Source organism: Copadichromis virginalis, linkage group LG1, assembly GCF_057382275.1.
Source record: "Copadichromis virginalis isolate Kocher_CV1m ecotype Utaka linkage group LG1, C_Virginalis_male_GT1.1, whole genome shotgun sequence".
Classification (NCBI taxonomy): domain Eukaryota; kingdom Metazoa; phylum Chordata; class Actinopteri; order Cichliformes; family Cichlidae; genus Copadichromis; species Copadichromis virginalis.
Genome location: NC_140618.1, coordinates 14,086,885 through 14,104,836, shown reverse-complemented (window position 1 = coordinate 14,104,836; position 17,952 = coordinate 14,086,885). Strand labels below are relative to the sequence as shown.

At 38.8% G+C, this 17,952-nt stretch overlaps 1 protein-coding gene across 2 annotated transcripts in view; it reads left to right on the top strand.

Annotated features, from left to right (window-relative positions):
- Window positions 1-17,952, top strand: part of mdga1 (MAM domain containing glycosylphosphatidylinositol anchor 1) — a 208,754-nt gene that overhangs the window by 158,380 nt on the left and 32,422 nt on the right. For both annotated transcript variants that reach the window (XM_085451770.1, XM_085451760.1), the window contains exons 14-16: window positions 3,726-3,878; window positions 6,092-6,247; window positions 14,408-14,538. In XM_085451770.1, coding sequence (XP_085307896.1) covers window positions 3,726-3,878; window positions 6,092-6,247; window positions 14,408-14,538 — 440 coding nt within the window. The remainder of the gene's footprint in view (window positions 1-3,725; window positions 3,879-6,091; window positions 6,248-14,407; window positions 14,539-17,952) is intronic.

The window sequence follows — 17,952 nt, the reverse complement described above, 5'->3', positions numbered from 1 at the left end:
TGTGTTTTGTGGACCTGGAGAAGGCATTCGACCGTGTCCCTCGGGGCGTCCTGTGGGAGGTGTTGCGCGAGTATGGGGTGTCTGGCCCATTGCTACGGGCCATTCAATCCCTATACAACCGTTGCAAGAGCTTGGTTCGCATTGCCGGCAATAAGTCGGACTCGTTCCCGGTGGGTGATGGGCTCCGCCAGGGCTGCCCTTTGTCTCCGGTTCTGTTCATAATTTTTATGGACAGGATTTCTAGGCGCAGCCAAGTGGCGGAGGGCTTTCGCTTTGGTGGCCTCAGAATCTCATCTCTGATTTTTGCGGATGATGTGGTTCTGTTGGCTTCATCGGGTGAGGGCCTCCAGCTCGCACTGGAGCGGTTCGCAGCCGAGTGTAACGCAGCGGGAATGAGGATCAGCACCTCCAAATCTGAGGCCATGGTTCTCAGCCGGAAAAGGGTGGAGTGCCCACTCCGGGTCGGGGATGAGTTCCTGCCCCAAGTGGAGGAGTTCAAGTATCTCGGGGTCTTGTTCGCGAGTGATGGGAGAAGGGAGCTGGAGATCGACAGACGGATTGGGGCTGCGGCTGCAGTAATGCGGACGCTGCACCGGTCAGTCGTGGTGAAGAGGGAGCTGAGTGTAAAAGCGAAGCTCTCAATTTACCGGTCGATCTACGTCCCTACCCTCACCTATGGCCACGAGCTGTGGGTAGTGACCGAAAGAACGAGATCGCGGATACAAGCGGCGGAAATGAGCCTCCTCCGAAGGGTGGCTGGCCTCTCCCTTAGAGATAGGGTGAGAGGTTCGGCCATCCGGGAGGGGCTCAGAGTAGAGCCGCTGCTGCTCCACATCGAAAGGAGCCAGCTGAGGTGGTTCGGGCATCTGGCAAGGATGCCCCCTGGGCGCCTCCTGGGCGAGGTGTTCCAGGCATGTCCCACCGGGAGGAGGCCCCGGGGCAGACCCAGGACACGCTGGAGAGATTATATCTCTCGGCTGGCCTGGGAACGCCTTGGTATTCCCCCGGACAAGCTGGAGGAGGTGGCTGGGGAGAGGGAGGTCTGGACCTCTTTGCTTAGGCTGCTACCCCCGCGACCCGACCTCGGATAAGCGGATGAAGATGGATGGATGGATGGATAATCAATATTCGAATAAAGTGCAGACCAAGGTTGTTATAGTTAACTAAAACTAAACTAATAACTAAAACTAAATGTGCAAAAAACATTTTAGTTAAATAAAATAAAAACTTATTAAGAAAATTAAAGCTGGCGGAAATGATTTTGTGAAAAAACTACCAAAAATAAAATGAAAATACAGAGGAAATAGCCTCAGTTTTAGAATCTGCTAGTTTGGTAAAAATGATATTACAACTTACCACATGAGGCTGTGATGGGTGCGTTTACTGAGATTTTGGATGTCAAAAAGACTGCGAATCAACTGCTTTCAAAAAGTGCTGCTTTTTATTACAATAGCTGTACTGATTTTTCAAAATCTTTGCCTCTGACATATGCAGGCTCCATTCAGTAATAATTAAAATGACTAAAACTAAATGAATCTACTGAATCAAAACTGAAATAAAAACAAAACAGTCAAAATGAAATTGCATAACTCTGTAGCAGCTTTAATTCAACAGTTGACTGACACGTAGTGTTATGGTCGTTTTTAATAAAGGACACATCATATTTGACTTTAATCAAATATTTAATTTGTATTTTAGAGCTTTTTACAGTCATTTTAATTATAAGACCCAAAGAGAGCACATGTGAGGGATGGAATCATTTGGCTAAAAAAACAAAACAAAACATAAAGCAAAATAAATCTATTAGAGGCATAGTAAAAATTAACTTTATTGGAGTAGCCAATATCACAATCTGGTACGTTCTTTTCAAGATTGTACCAGATTGTGGTACCAGCTCAGCAAAAGCAAAAAGCCTGAAAGACCACAGAAGACAGTTCCAAAGTGTGATGACAGAATTTATATGGTTAAAAAAAAACATTCAACCAACTCAAGAACACTTTCAAGAGTTACACATATTATTGTCAAGGTTTATAAATCAGAGACATTTTCAGGAGTGGAAATAAGATGGTTTACAACAAGGAAAACACATAAAAGAGCCTGCCGAAAAAAAATAATTCTTTGGACTAATTACAAATTTGTACCAGAAGGATGGTGAAGAGAAAAGTATGGAAAAGGAGAAAAACGACTCATGATCAGAAGCATACCACAGTATCCATCAAACATGTTGGAGGCAGCGGACATAGGTTAGGGCATGTATGGCTGCCAGTGGAACCAGGACACTAGTCTTTATTGATGATGTGACTGCTGACAAAAGGAGCAGAATGAATTCTTAAGTGTGCAGGGCTATATTCTCTGCTCAGATTCAGCGAAATGCTGCAGAACTGACCCGATAATGCTTCAGTGCAAATGGATAATGACCCAAAGCATAATGTGAAAACTACTTTCTCAAGGCAAAGAAATTGGGCAGTCACGTGATGGACCCAATAGAGCATACTTCTTCATTATTAAATACAAAATTGAATTCAGAATGACCGACAATCAAGAAGCAACTGAAGGTGGCTACAGTAAAGGCCTAGCAGAGCATCTTGTGGGAGAAAAGGAAAGGATTTTCGTCCAAGCATTAAAAACAATCCTGTTAGTTTTTTTTTTTTTTTTTTTTGTAAAACCACTTGAATTAAAGCTGAATGTCTGCACTTCAATCACATATTGGTTGATTGATTTAACATTAACTGTGTAGGTGTGCTGAGGTGAAGCTCCAACAATGTGTTTTGGTCCAACAACATTTGTTTTTTTCATATCACACAGTTCAAGATAGATTTAATAAAATCTTGGTCTCAATCTTTCTTGCACTTTACAAGGTCAGTTTGAGGCATGTCAAACTGTACCATGAATGTGTGGTGAACCATAGCACTCCCAACAGTATGTATAAGAGCAGAGGCATATACACTTGTACCACCCGTCTGCAGTTTTATTTTGAAAATGAGTCAGTATTATGGTATATTCCCTACATGCCAGTGTTTTCTTGTTTTGTTGGTTTGATTTTAAACATAAATCAAAGCAGTCGTTAGTACACTAACAATATGAACTTTGCATATTCAACGAACTTTGCTAGAACCTGTCTTTAGCCTTTAAGTTTCCAAACTGGCACATTGTATTTGACTCTCACTGCTATTTAAAACTACAGAATTAGATGAACAGCCACAAATTTTACAACATTTGTAATTGCCATATGTCTGGATGACTAAATATTTAATACTGCTTTTATTTTCATGATGAGTAGTAGTGTTATACAATATCAGGTGAGCATTTTTTCACTGAATTGCACAGTCAATACAAAGGAGAAGACTTGAATCTAATGCCTACTTTAGTGCAATTCATTATTCCAGGTATTTTTAATTTCCTTTTTTTAATCGTTTTACACAGTTTTAGTCTGAGAATGTAAGAGTCATACTTTCAATTATACATAATATGTATACCAGTGCCTCCTACGTGGTGCCTATCACTTTGTCAGTAATTGCCTAGCTGTCTGGTTTGAAGTGCACATTGCAGAGGTCATTATAGACCTTTATAGATGTTGCCATTTGTTTCCTGGGGAAGGTGGGTGAAAAAAAAAAAAGAAACAGCCTTGTATGTCATCTACAGTTTGTAATGTCACCCACTTGACATGTCAGTGATTTAATGTGTTTTTCTATCTTCTTTTTTTTGTAACAACACACACACCTCAGACCATGTGTGTGGCTTTGAAGATGAGCGCATATGTGGCTTCTCTCAAGACCGGAGTGATATCTTTGACTGGACGAGACAAAATCACCTGACGCAGAATCCCAAGCGGTCTGCGAACACTGGGCCAGACACTGACCGCAGTGGAACAAAGGAGGGTGAGAAAACTATGACTCATCTAAACTGAAATACAAATGTAATGTGGAAGTGTAAATTCAAAGGCACAGAAACAAAACAAATGTGTATGTACAGTCAAGATCATTCATCTTCAGACAATGTGCTTTTTTGCTGTTGTTGTTGTTGTTGTACACGCACTGTTGTGTTTCACGGCAATTATAAATAAAATATGGGATAATACATTAGTGTCAGGTCTCAACTTTAGAGTGAGTAGTTCTACATTGACATACAGGGAGTGCAGAATTATTAGGCAAGTTGTATTTTTGAGGAATAATTTTATTATTGAACAACAACCATGTTCTCAATGAACCCAAAAAACTCATTAATATCAAAGCTGAATGTTTTTGGAAGTAGTTTTTAGTTTGTTTTTAGTTTTAGCTATTTTAGGGGGATATCTGTGTGTGCAGGTGACTATTACTGTGCATAATTATTAGGCAACTTAACAAAAAACAAATATATACCCATTTCAATTATTTATTTTTACCAGTGACACCAATATAACATCTCCACATTCACAAATATACATTTCTGACACTCAAAAACAAAACAAAAACAAATCAGCGACCAATATAGCCACCTTTCTTTGCAAGGACACTCAAAAGCCTGCCATCCATGGATTCTGTCAGTGTTTTGATCTGTTCACCATCAACATTGCGTGCAGCAGCAACCACAGCCTCCCAGACACTGTTCAGAGAGGTGTACTGTTTTCCCTCCTTGTAAATCTCACATTTGATGATGGACCACAGGTTCTCAATGGGGTTCAGATCAGGTGAACAAGGTGGCCATGTCATTAGTTTTTCTTCTTTTATACCCTTTCTTGCCAGCCACGCTGTGGAGTACTTGGACGCGTGTGATGGAGCATTGTCCTGCATGAAAATCATGTTTTTCTTGAAGGATGCAGACTTCTTCCTGTACCACTGCTTGAAGAAGGTGTCTTCCAGAAACTGGCAGTAGGACTGAGAGTTGAGCTTGACTCCATCCTCAACCCGAAAAGGCCCCACAAGCTCATCTTTGATGATACCAGCCCAAACCAGTACTCCACCTCCACCTTGCTGGCGTCTGAGTCGGACTGGAGCTCTCTGCCCTTTACCAATCCAGCCACGGGCCCATCCATCTGGCCCATCAAGACTCACTCTCATTTCATCAGTCCATAAAACCTTAGAAAAATCAGTCTTGAGATATTTCTTGGCCCAGTCTTGACGTTTCAGCTTGTGTGTCTAGTTCAGTGGTGGTCGTCTTTCAGCCTTTCTTACCTTGGCCATGTCTCTGAGTATTGCACACCTTGTGCTTTTGGGCACTCCAGTGATGTTGCAGCTCTGAAATATGGCCAAACTGGTGGCAAGTGGCATCTTGGCAGCTGCACGCTTGACTTTTCTCAGTTCATGGGCAGTTATTTTGCGCCTTGGTTTTTCCACACGCTTCTTGCGACCCTGTTGACTAATTTGAATGAAACGCTTGATTGTTCGATGATCACGCTTCAGAAGCTTTGCAATTTTGAGACTGCTGCATCCCTCTGCAAGATATCTCACTATTTTTGACTTTTCTGAGCCTGTCAAGTCCTTCTTTTGACCCATTTTGCCAAAGGAAAGGACGTTGCCTAATAATTATGCACACCTGATATAGCGTGTTGATGTCATTAGACCACACCCCTTCTCATTACAGAGATGCACATCACCTAATATGCTTAATTGGTAGTAGGCTTTCAAGCCTATACAGCTTGGAGTAAGACAACATGCATGAAGAGGATGATGTGGACAAAATACTTATTTGCCTAATAATTCTGCACTCCCTGTATAAAGGACTGCTGTGGAAGATATTTTATTCTGACATCATTTCATGCATTAAAATGTTCAACTCTCAAAGCTGATTTAGAGTTTGAAGTTAACATTAGGACTTGAGGAGGTGTATGAAATGTCAAACAACTTGGAAGACCAAGAAAAAAATTAGATTGTTTTTCCTCAGTTTGTCTAATTTACTTGTGGAACATGTGATTAAATGTGTTAAGATATTTTTATCACATAGAAAATAAAGCAGAAACTTGGCAGTAGCTTATGACCCATTATGTTACCACAAACCTCCCAAAAATGTGTTGTTATCCCAATACCTACAGTCTATAATTTACATTAGAGGGTTTTATTAGCCTTTTATTATTATTATTAATATTTCTACTCTTTATCTTTTTTGTTGACTCTAGGCTACTACATGTACATTGAAGCATCACGCCCACGTACTCAGGGTGACAAGGCTCTTCTTCTATCGCCACTTTTTAATATTACCTCAAGCAAGGGCCCCAAAGGAAGAGTCCCATACTGCGTCTCCTTCTACTATCACATGAAGGGCAAACACATTGGTAAGTCGCAGAAAGAAGAATAATGCTCGCACAAACATATACACATACACAAACATTATTATCTCCTCTCATATGAGAGCACAATGGCGCACATGGGTATACAGGGAACAGTGTACTGGTGCTCTCTGCTATCGGGGTTCTCATATCGCTCTTGCCTCTGTCAAAAGCTGAACCCTATGCTTGAACCTTGCTTGCAGAGCGTGTCAGACAGAAAATTGTAGGTCTGTGTGAGAGAGTGTGTACGTGAGTGCGTGTGTATATGTGGGTGAGAGGTGGAATGGAAAGACCGGGACGAGGGTGGGACGTAGGATGCTACAAAAGTTCTGTTTGTATGTGGCTTCTTGGGTCTCAGTTTGTGTGTGTGTGTGTGTGTGTGTTTTGTGTGTTTAGAGGTGGTTGAAGGGGGCAGTGGGTGTGTGATTTATGGCAGTGGCGAGACACAATCAGTCACTTGGGCGAGTTGTTCATCATAATATGCTCTGTCACACAGCTAGAATGCATACATCTAGGAGCCCTACACACCTGCATGCACACTCTTACACTTTTGTGCACACACAAAGACACACACATGCACGCACGTGCGAATGTGTTCTTTTAAAAAAGGGGGAAAATGGCAAACCTAGCAAATACATAGAGGCACACCTACATTTATCCACAAACACACACACACAATATTGATTTATGTGTCCATAGCCCAAGCATACATGCTTTAATCTAGCATTTGTTACCTGCTGACCTCCCTGTCTCCTTAGGATGTGTTTGGTTTAAAAGGGCACAGTGTATTGTGTGTGTGTGTGTGTGTAACCAAGTGTGATAATGTAATAGTTAAGCATATTCAAGTTCAGAAATGAGAGGCAGTTTATTAAGACAAAGATTTGGGCACATCTACCACAGAGAAATAGCTTTGCACGCACAAATATTTCAATGGCATGCTAACAATAGAGTAGAAATGTTTCCGTCAGGTTATTCAGGCTTTTGCAGTAAAGAGAGAAACCTTAATAGATCAGAAAGAATGAGCCAAAAAATGGCTACTACTCAAAATGTCTCTGCTTAAAATAGAGGTGGCCTGACTGTTACTATAATATGTAATGGCTGTTTATAGGTGGCAGATTTATAAGAGATACTGGAGCACTTCATTTCTTATTGGGTAGTTTGGTCAAAGGTATTTTCGATGTTTTGTAATGAGACAGTGAAACATCAGTTGCACTATGTTTGCATATGATTAGCACATTGTGTTACCACCGCTGCAAGCCCTCTCTCAATTTCCAGTGCTGTTCATCCCAGTCTGTCCAATTTGTTGTTGCTTTAATTGCCTTACCTTGGCAGAGCTAACAGTTTTGCTAGGGAGACACAGTGTGCCTCTTAATGATGGAAAGAGACTAGATGAGGATAAGACAGGGGGTCAGTGAGAGATGAGACAAGACAAGTGAGGGGAGGATGAGGGCTGGCCAACCTTTTGAAAAAGGGAGATGGTTAATGATGAGACTGAGACCAAAGTGAATGGTAAGAAAAATACTGAGAAAAATTAAGCACAGAAAATAGAGAGCCTTAGAGAGCCTGTTGATGTCCAGAAATAGTGAGAGCATGCTGTAGTGCTAGCCAGTTTTAATGTACTTGATACATAGTGTGCTAAAAGTGTTAAAAGGTTGTATATATTGAAAGCATTTGGGCACTTTGACGCCACACAATTTTCAGACAAGATGTTGAAATGCTGCTCTTTTCTAGCCCACATATAGTTTGCTTGTTTGCAATCCTAAGAGTTTGAGAGTTTAAAAGAGGTAAAGGCACCTTTCAAAGATTTTGCAAAATAAAATGAGGGCAGAAAGAATAATGCCCTTTCCTCACTTTGGATTGCAGGTTTGCAATAGGGCAGCACAAATAAAGACCTCCCCAGGTGATGTGTTTTTCTTTTCACCTTAATATGTTTATCTGTGGGCTTGCTGGCAGCAACAATAAACAACATTTAATTAGTTCTGTTTGGCATTGGGTAGTATTTTTTATGGCTCAGGTTTGCAATGCCATTGGCAAGCTTACTTGGAATTACTGGATTATTTTCACTCCAGAGTGATTGAAGACAATTAGTTCCTGTATGCTGTTTGAAAAAGTTTTATTACACTTTAAATCACTTTGGCGATATAAATGTTAGCATAGTATTTTGCACACACAACTTTCTTTTTAATTATACACAGGTTTTCTAGATGCTTTTTATGTCTGTCTCTCACTTGATAGGTTTAGGTCCCTATCTTCAGGAAAGCATCAGAACCAGCCTCTGCATGGCAAAGATTTAAAAAAGGATTCAGGCATTTACTAAAAACACTGAATAGTATTGCCCTTTGGTGACAGAGGCTACAAGCTTCAGTTTACTCTGGACTCTTCAGCATTGCTTTCAAAGCAAACCAGCAGCAGAAGCATACCAGACAGGCCATGAGCCTTATTTAGGATGAGATGAGGGATGGGGGGAGATGAGAACCCAATGTAGGCCTTTCAGATATCAAAACAAAAACAACTCATTTGATTTCAAGTATCGCAGTGCATGCCCGTCTGTGTGTGGGTCTGTGTATCTCTGCTCTGTCTTCCCCAATCATGATTCCACAGACAAGTAGCCTTGATAGAGCTGTGCCTTCTCCTCTGCTTGCCTGACACTCTCACCAGCATATACTGTCTTACCTCAGTCCAATCAATAGACTGCTTATCAGAGTCCGCAAACACTTGTTTGGCTGTGTGTGTGTGTAGGTGGTGATGGTGGTAAGAGGAGAAAGAGAGAAGAAAGGAACTATGAGTAGTGTTAATGTAGTGTTACATTAAGAGATTGGGTTAAAAGGTAATACTATACATCAAGATTAGGTCTTGCTTGCAGAAATGCTGCTTTTTTGAACTTTGGGAGGTAAATATTTTCTAACATTTAATGTTTGTTCACTTCTTGAAAATGAAATTTAAGTTCCAGTTGGAAAACCTTGTAGAACACTGAAAAACCTATCTGTTAGATTTCACCTCATAGAAGAGCAAGTAACCTGTAATGTTTTTAATGTAGTAATATAGCTGTTCCAACGCTATCAGATCATTATTTTTACTGAGATCCAGACTTTACAAAACCATGCAAAATATACTCAGTGTTAAAAAAATGATTTTAGACATTTTGGTATATGTGATCTTATTCTTTTTCCCACAGTTACATAAAAAAGGTAAAATCTGTTTTACGTTTGCATTTTCACTGTGGAGAACGGTGTTGGTCAAGTTACTTGAAAATAGTATTTAGTTACTAATTACTGATTATTTCTCCAAGAAAGTAATGCCATTACTTTACTGATTGGTTATTTTTAAAAGTAATTACTTACTTATTACTGAGTCACTTTTTAAAAACATGATACACAACCTGAATATGTAATAAAGCAACAGACCTTTCAGCTATGGAGTTAAATCAGGGCCATAATGTTTGTGTAGTTAAAAGAAAAATTTGAAATCAAAAATATGTAAACTGAAAGCAAAAGTCACATTTTTCAAGTGAACTTTGAAAAAGAAAGAGTTGGATTTAAAATAAAATCAAACGTTTTGAATATTTGTATTAACTGAAAACTCAATGGTTCTTTTATCTATAATTTCTCTGAGTAAACTTTATTTAAAATTTTTCAGTAATCTTTTTTTCATTATTATTATTTTTAAAAAATCTATTCAGTCTCAGATTACATTTTTTCAGATTCAGATCTTTTAAATTAATGTACAAAAAAAATTCTTCAGGTTCGGATTTTTCTCTCAGCTTCAATTTTTTTTTTCACTTTCAAATCTCTATTTTTCAGTTACAGACTTTTGGCCCTGTTTTGGCCTGGTGGGCGTGGCTACACAGAGAGGGGCGGGGAATCATGAGTGACAGCAGACCGCTGCAGGCTCAAGATGGTCCATTTTTCATGTTGCCTTCAGGAAACCTGGGAATGAACATAATTTATCAAACACCTCCTGCACTGTATTATTTGATAATGTTTAGAAAACATGTCATGCATAACTGCTAAAAGTCAGTTACTAAAGCTCTTTCAAGCAGTAATGTGTACAAATTACGCCGTAACTGATCAATTATGAGACATTTTCCCAGCCACTACGTGAGAAGTGGTCATTTCCCATGCTCTCAAAGTAGCGCGGATTGTATCGGGTGGGGGCTGCTGTTAACTTGTCCCTCAGTGAACGATGGCGTCGTCTTCCAACAACACTGCTGGCGCGAACAATCAGGTGAGTTTTTAAGTTTGGAACAATTACACTGCAGTCTGTGAATACTACGAATTTAAGAAGTGGCTATTGTTACGGTTAATTTTTCGGCTATTCTGTTTTTTTATTTTATAACGTTTTTTGCTAGCTCAACAGAAACGCCTCGCTATCATTTTCGGCTGAAACTTACTTCGAAAGGTAAAGTAATATTAACAATTTGATCCTTCCCCAAAAATATGGAAAACATTTTAAAAGACTCCATAACTAATCGGGCTTGGGATGCAGTCTTCATCACCTGCGCTACAGCAATTTATTGCAAGACTCTCATCCATCCATTATCTGGTTCTGTTGAGCTAGCATTTCAGCAAAAAACGTTATAAAATAAAAAAACAGAATAGCCGAAAAATTAACCGTAACAATAGCCACTTCTTAAATTCGTAGTATTCACAGACTGCAGTGTAATTGTTCCAAACTTAAAAACTCACCTGATTGTTCGCGCCAGCAGTGTTGTTGGAAGACGACGCCATCGTTCACTGAGGGACAAGTTAACAGCAGCCCCCACCCGATACAATGCGCGCTACTTTGAGAGCATGGGAAATGACCACTTCTCACGTAGTGGCTGGGAAAACGTCTCATAAGATAAGATAAGATAAGATAAGATAAGATAGAACTTTATTAATCCCTCGGGTGGGTTCCTCTGGGAAATTCGACTTCCAAAAAGCACAGCAACGACCGAAGTTACAGTTACAGAATTGTTATATATATATATATATATATATACACACACACACACACACACATATATAAATACAGAGACAAATATAAATAAAATATACAAAGGGGATAAATAGAATAAATAGGAATAAAAAATAAAAATACAAGTGAATTGCACATTTCAAGTATTGAGTCTATTGCACTGTTGACTATTTACAAAAAGTATTGCACAAGGTATTGTACAGTGAGGTGAAGAGGCACTGCAGCTTAGTTGTTCCCCCCTCCTTTGTCCTCCTGTTTCCCCTCCCTCTCCCCTCCAGAGAGGAGTTAAACAGTTTGATGGCGTGTGGGACAAAGGAGTTTTTAAGTCTGTTAGTTCTTGTCTTGGTTAAGACATTGATCAGTTACGGCGTAATTTGTACACATTACTGCTTGAAAGAGCTTTAGTAACTGACTTTTAGCAGTTATGCATGACATGTTTTCTAAACATTATCAAATAATACAGTGCAGGAGGTGTTTGATAAATTATGTTCATATCCAGGTTTCCTGAAGGCAACATGAAAAATGGACCATCTTGAGCCTGCAGCGGTCTGCTGTCACTCATGATTCCCCGCCCCTCTCTGTGTAGCCACGCCCACCAGGCCAGAACAGGGCCAAAAGTCTGCAACTGAAAAATAGAGATTTGAAAGTGAAAAAAAAAAATTGAAGCTGAGAGAAAAATCCGAACCTGAAGAATTTTTTTTGTACATTAATTTAAAAGATCTGAATCTGAAAAAATGTAATCTGAGACTGAATAGATTTTTTAAAAATAATAATAATGAAAAAAAGATTACTGAAAATTTTTAAATAAAGTCTACTCAGAGAAATAGATAAAAGAACCATTGGGTTTTCAGTTAATACAAATATTCAAAACGTTTGATTTTATTTTAAATCCAACTCTTTCTTTTAAAAAGTTCACTCGAAAAATGTGACTTTTGCTTTCAGTTTACATATTTTTGATTTCAAATTTTTCTTTTAACTACACAAACATTATGGCCCTGATTTAACTCCATATTTTTCAGCCTAATCCCATTTTTTCCTGCATAATCCATCATATACAATTGAATCAAATGAAAAAGTCTCTTTTTAAAATTTTTTTTATTGGTTTTAATCTTTTAACTTTATGCAAATTGCATCAAGCAAAAATTTAATTATGCAACAGTCTTTGACTCGAAGAAATTAGTTTAACATTTAAACCTTTTTTGTGCATATATCAGCATATAAAATAAAATACTTTTTTTGTGTTTACACTCACTCTTTCAAATAGATGCAAGTAAAACACATCAAAACATAAATAAAATCAAAGATTCAGCAGCACAAAGCCCTGTCACTCTTAAGTCTATTTTCACCTGTTTAGCAGGAGTGGGTGGAGATTTGCCCGGTGCTGCAGTGGTCATGTCAGTAGGGGGATCCAGGGGTTTCTCTGTGAATTTCACATTCCTGTGGCAGCTTGTTAGGTGCTTGCTCAGATTTTAATTTTAATTTTTCACTGTAGAACGAAGTTTCCTTCCCGTGCAGAGTGTACAGTGGGCGCTAATGTTTTTGCCACTTTTCACGGACTAAAGTAATGTCAGGACTTCCAAGCTTTAAATGCTGCATGGTCGTACTCTCTCTCACACTCTATATTATCCATTGTTGATCTACTACGCACGTCTGTTGCTGCCACAGACGTCACACACTCGTACGTCATTGTCATGAGACACTCTCACAAACAAAATCACGGTTTAGTAATGCAGTAAGGCAAAGTATGGGGAAAGTAACAGTAATTTCATTACTTTTTTGCAATAGTAATCCCTTACTTTACTCGTTACTTGAAAATAGTAATTGGTAACGCGTTACTGCTCATCTCTAGCGGAGACTAGACTTTCCTTATAATGATCACAACCATGGGAAAACAGCTTTACTGATTCAAAGGCAGCAAAAGAATCATGGCTTTCAAAAGCAACTAAATATGGCATATTATTTTATGTAATTCACACAGAATCTAAAAACTCAATAAGAACAAGATGTTCTTTGATTGGAGTCATGTTTGGTTAGTGGTTTGCTGGAGGTATTGGTGGTTCTCAATATATATTGACTAGCTACTGGCTGTAGCTGTTATCAATTTGGCTTCCACTAAAGCTACTTTCCCCTCCTCCCTTGTCACAACGATCACTACAGCACCTCCACATGTCTGGATTTTTTTTTTTAAATGAGATGCCCTTCCTGTTATCAACTGGAATCAAAACAGCCATCTGCCACTTGCCAAACAAATCTTTAAATCTGTGTAAATGTGCCAGAAATGTTTAATTAAACAGCGTCTTTTGTTTTATTTGACATTTTCACAGTGCTAAAATATGTAGGGTTAAGGTGAAGACTGGATTGACAGTCCGATAACACTGCTTCCCTCGGTGCCCACAGACAGTTGAAACATGTTGCTTAACTGCTCAGTTGGATCCTTCCCCTAGTATCACAAATCTCCTGTGACAAAGTATGATGCTTAGTGCTGCCAGCCTGGTGATTTTTCCAGGATTTAAAGAATATAGGCTTATAGTTTCACAAAACAATGATTGATTCCATTGTGTAAGCATAAGTCTATAAGTACGTATACACACACACACACAAATATAGTATAGCATAGCATGCCTCCTGCTTGCAAATTTGTTTAAGAGACTCGTGGTTGGTTAATGTTCCAATTAGGAGCTGGCTGGGGATCATTAAGAAGATGAATGATTCTCTCACACCTACTTTTAGAGACCCGAAAGAGACAGAGAGAGGGGAAAAAAGAGATGGACACTATTTGGATTATTTCTCCATGGCAAGTAAAACAAAAGGGTAGAGTTTTAGACTTGCTATATTAAATATACAGTCCTCACAATGGTAATAAAATGCAACAAAAGTCACGGCACCTTTAGCTATTGAAATCGGAATCTTGTTTAAATATTTATTATAGTCAGTTTTATTTTGGGGGACAGACTCAAATCTCAACAGGATGATAGTGTGTTTCACAAATTTCAGGAGTAATATTTGGCCATTCTTCCAAGACAAACTGATCTTTGCTCTAGTATTATTATTATTATAATTTTTTGCAGTGGAATATATCTGTGTTTGGTAATGACCATAACTATAAAACCAGCAAGAGTGACAATGACACTGAGTGTTTCTAAATTCCTGTACATGTTTGTGGCTGTGTTTGTCTGGATGTGTGGCTGCGCATGGGATTTTTTTTCACAGGTACTCTCAATGTTTATCTGCGAGTGAGAAGCATAGCCTCTGTGGACCGAGCAATGTGGACAAAATCTGGTCATCAAGGCCCAGACTGGAAGAAAGCATTCTTTGATGTTACCCCCAGTGGACCCTTTCAGGTAAGGCCTTTCTGATTTCTTTGCTTCGTAGGATTGGTGATTACAGAATCAGCAGTCACATCAATAATAAACACTAGTGACCTAGTGACCAGTAGGAGCCATACATGTCGATAATGTGGTATGCTTAATATCGTGAGTGGCTTTTCCAGTCTATATTTCTATTTGCAAAGATGTCTCTTGATTGTAGACCTTAGTATTTCGTTGTTTTATTAATATAGTGTACCAGATTTTTGATTTGGCCACTCCCAAAGTTATTTATTATCTCTCTGATTGGTTTTTTTTGTTGCTGTTTCGCTTTTTTGTTTGGTTTTTCAGACAAATGATGGCCTCTCTCACTTGCACAGACATCTCTCATACTTAAAATTCTGTCAAAAAGCTCCGACGTAGAAATTCAACTCTTTGAATCCAGTTCAGATATTATGTTTGCTTCATTTGCCATGAAATAACAAGAAAACAGGTCTCACCTAGTGCACAAAACTGTGTGTCAGTCAATTTTCCAATTAATTCTAACCCTTTGAACACGGGGCACTGTGTATAAAGATGGCTGTAATTCCTAAACAGTTAATGCGAAATCTTTTGAAAAACCCTTAAAACTAAAGTTGAAAGTCTGCACTTCAATCACATATTGATTGGCTAGTTTAAAATCCACTGTGGTGGCGTACTAAGGCAAAACTACAGAAGATGTGTCTTTGTCCAACAAATCATAGACCTAACTGTATTTTGACAAAACACACAAAAAAATCTATTTTTTGTCATCTCTTTCATCTGTGGGATGTCCCTCTGCCTCAGCCATTTTCTCTCTACTGTGTCTTTCCCAAGAGAAAAGTTCTCCACTGCGCAAAGCCAGCACTGGGATTGTATACCATGAATTAATGGAAATGAGGAAATTCCCAAAAAGGGTTGGTCTTGAAACACTGCTTGAATTTTTCACAACATATTTTAAAGACTGACATTTAAACCGCCCAGAGATCTACTTCCCAAAATCACTATCGCTTTATATTTATTGATGTTTGAGTTAACTAATATCCAATAATCTCATTTCTCTTCTGTTTTGGAAGAGACTTTCAGCTAGCATAAAAACAAATACAGTATTTAAGCTTTTAGGAGTGGGTTGGTGCAGTGTGTTGGGAAAGAATTCATACCCCTTTTAGCGGTCATATATCCAGTCAGTCCTCCCCTCAGTGGCTTCGACACTGCAGGTGGACATGCTCTGCAATGTGAGAGTACACCCAATGGAATCAATATAATGTGACATTATTATATATCAAGTTATACAAATTTGTGCCAAAAGTAGTACTAATGAAGGCAATGAAAAATATGATACATATAAATTAACCCCAAGCTTTTTGTATGACTTGTGTGCATTTTTCATTTCTTAAATAAATGTGGATACAGGATTTTGACATTTTAGCACTGAGGGCATTATTGATAAATGGGGACCTTTGATTACACATCGGGCTCATTTTCTGCTGAATGTCAGCAGCAAGCCTATTCACGTAGTAACCAGAAAATCATTCACTTCATCAAGAATGTGCTAATCTCACGGCTGGCAGCAAGATTTCACACAGATTTGAAAGGTCCAAATGACATAAATGTGCAGCTATGCATACAGCTTTGACCTCTAAATGAAAGTAAACAGACATAAACATCTGTAGCTAGTGGTGATCAAATACAATAAATTTCTATAAATACTGACGCTTAATTTATTTGTTTCCAGAAACAAAACAAAAGAAAAACATCCTGGCATTTCAAACAGGTCTTTAGTATAGACTGGACTGGCTCTGTTTTGGTGCTAGCAAATGTGTTGGTCCCAAATATACAAGCCAGTAAATGAACCAGAACCAAAAATGTGATTGTTTCTTTTGTAGTTAACTCTGTTGTGCTTTTTATACAATGAGCATTCAACCTAATATAGTACCTTCTGCATGGATGGCATATTTATGTTGAGGACTGCTTGCAAGCGTATTTCTTTAGCCTCTGGGTTGGTTTAATTCCTATATTGCTTCCTTAGTTTTAGAGGTACACAAATGGACAGAAATACAAGACCAAATCTGTTGGGGTTTTTTTTTTTTTTTTTAAGGATAACAGCTTCAGTATAACTTGGAATTAATCCAACAATGAGGTCCACGTGAGGAATAAAATGTCATTTTTCAAAAAGATATTCATTACTTTTTCATTGCTATTTTCGTTTGTACAAAACCTCCCATACTGTAGTTCAGATCTGACTGCGAAGGCCCCGGCATGTGATTCACACAATTTTTGCACTATGAATACGACAATTGTCTGCCTGGAAGAGACCAGTCTGATCACATGATAAAAGTGATGACTCGAAATAACTTTGGATTGATTAACAGTGGCTTCTACCTCTAAAGGTACGAGTGAATCCAAAGGGCATAACTAAGACACCAGATTTTGTACCTGTGGGGGTCAAGGGCACTTTTTATTCCTTTTCATTAGTCACACATCTGGACTTGCACTTGCACTTGATTAAAGTTGCAAGATCCTCCTGTTAAAAGCCTGGTGGATTGTGAATTGTGTGTCACAGACAAAACAGTGCTTCTTAGTTACAGTGTAGGTAGTTTATTTTCAACTTCTCCCATGAAGAGAAAGTAATGCAGCTGATACAAAGAGAGAGCACCAACTCAATGTTCTTGCATTTGCAAAAAACTCTTCATGAAAACACTAGTTTGACAAGAACTGGCATACTAACTTGTGATTGTACAGTAGGAAACCTAGTACTTCAGTAAAGGAACACGCACTTGATTGGACGGTGACAATTCAATTTACTGTACAAAGACAATTGCAAGAGAACTACCTCAGGCCTTCTACACTAGCTGGTGATTTCCGATCTCTGATTGTTGCTTATACAAGAACTGTTACCCTCAAATGAAACTCCATTTAAAAGTCTGTTCGACTGGATTAGAAAATTATCCGAACTATTTCTCAGTTCAGTTCAAGGGGTGCAATTTTTCATGCTTTCAGCTGTACAGTCATCTTTTCTTGTTTAAGTTCACCGGAAGTTTAAAGTTTGGGTTACAGTAACTGTGCACATTCAGTCAATAGTGGAAGAAAATAGCCTGGAAGACATAACAGAAGAAGCGCCCGTGTTTGAGCACTGTCTGTTGACACATCCTTGAAGTCCCTTCGGCTCTTTGGCAGCTGCGCTTGCAGTTAGTTCTTCCCTGTTGGCATGTGGCAGAACAAACTAGATGACTCAGTCCTTCTTTCTAACTGGACATGATGTTTCCTTTCTCACTCATTTTTCCAGTTTTTCTTACTCCATGGGTTTGTTTGTGAGTTTGTGTATATGTGTCTATTTTAGAATGTTTAAAATCCAGCGGAGGGTGAGAAAAAGGGAGGGCAAAAATGATGACAATTAAGTTTTGCTATGTGTGTTTTGCTGTCTCTGTCTGT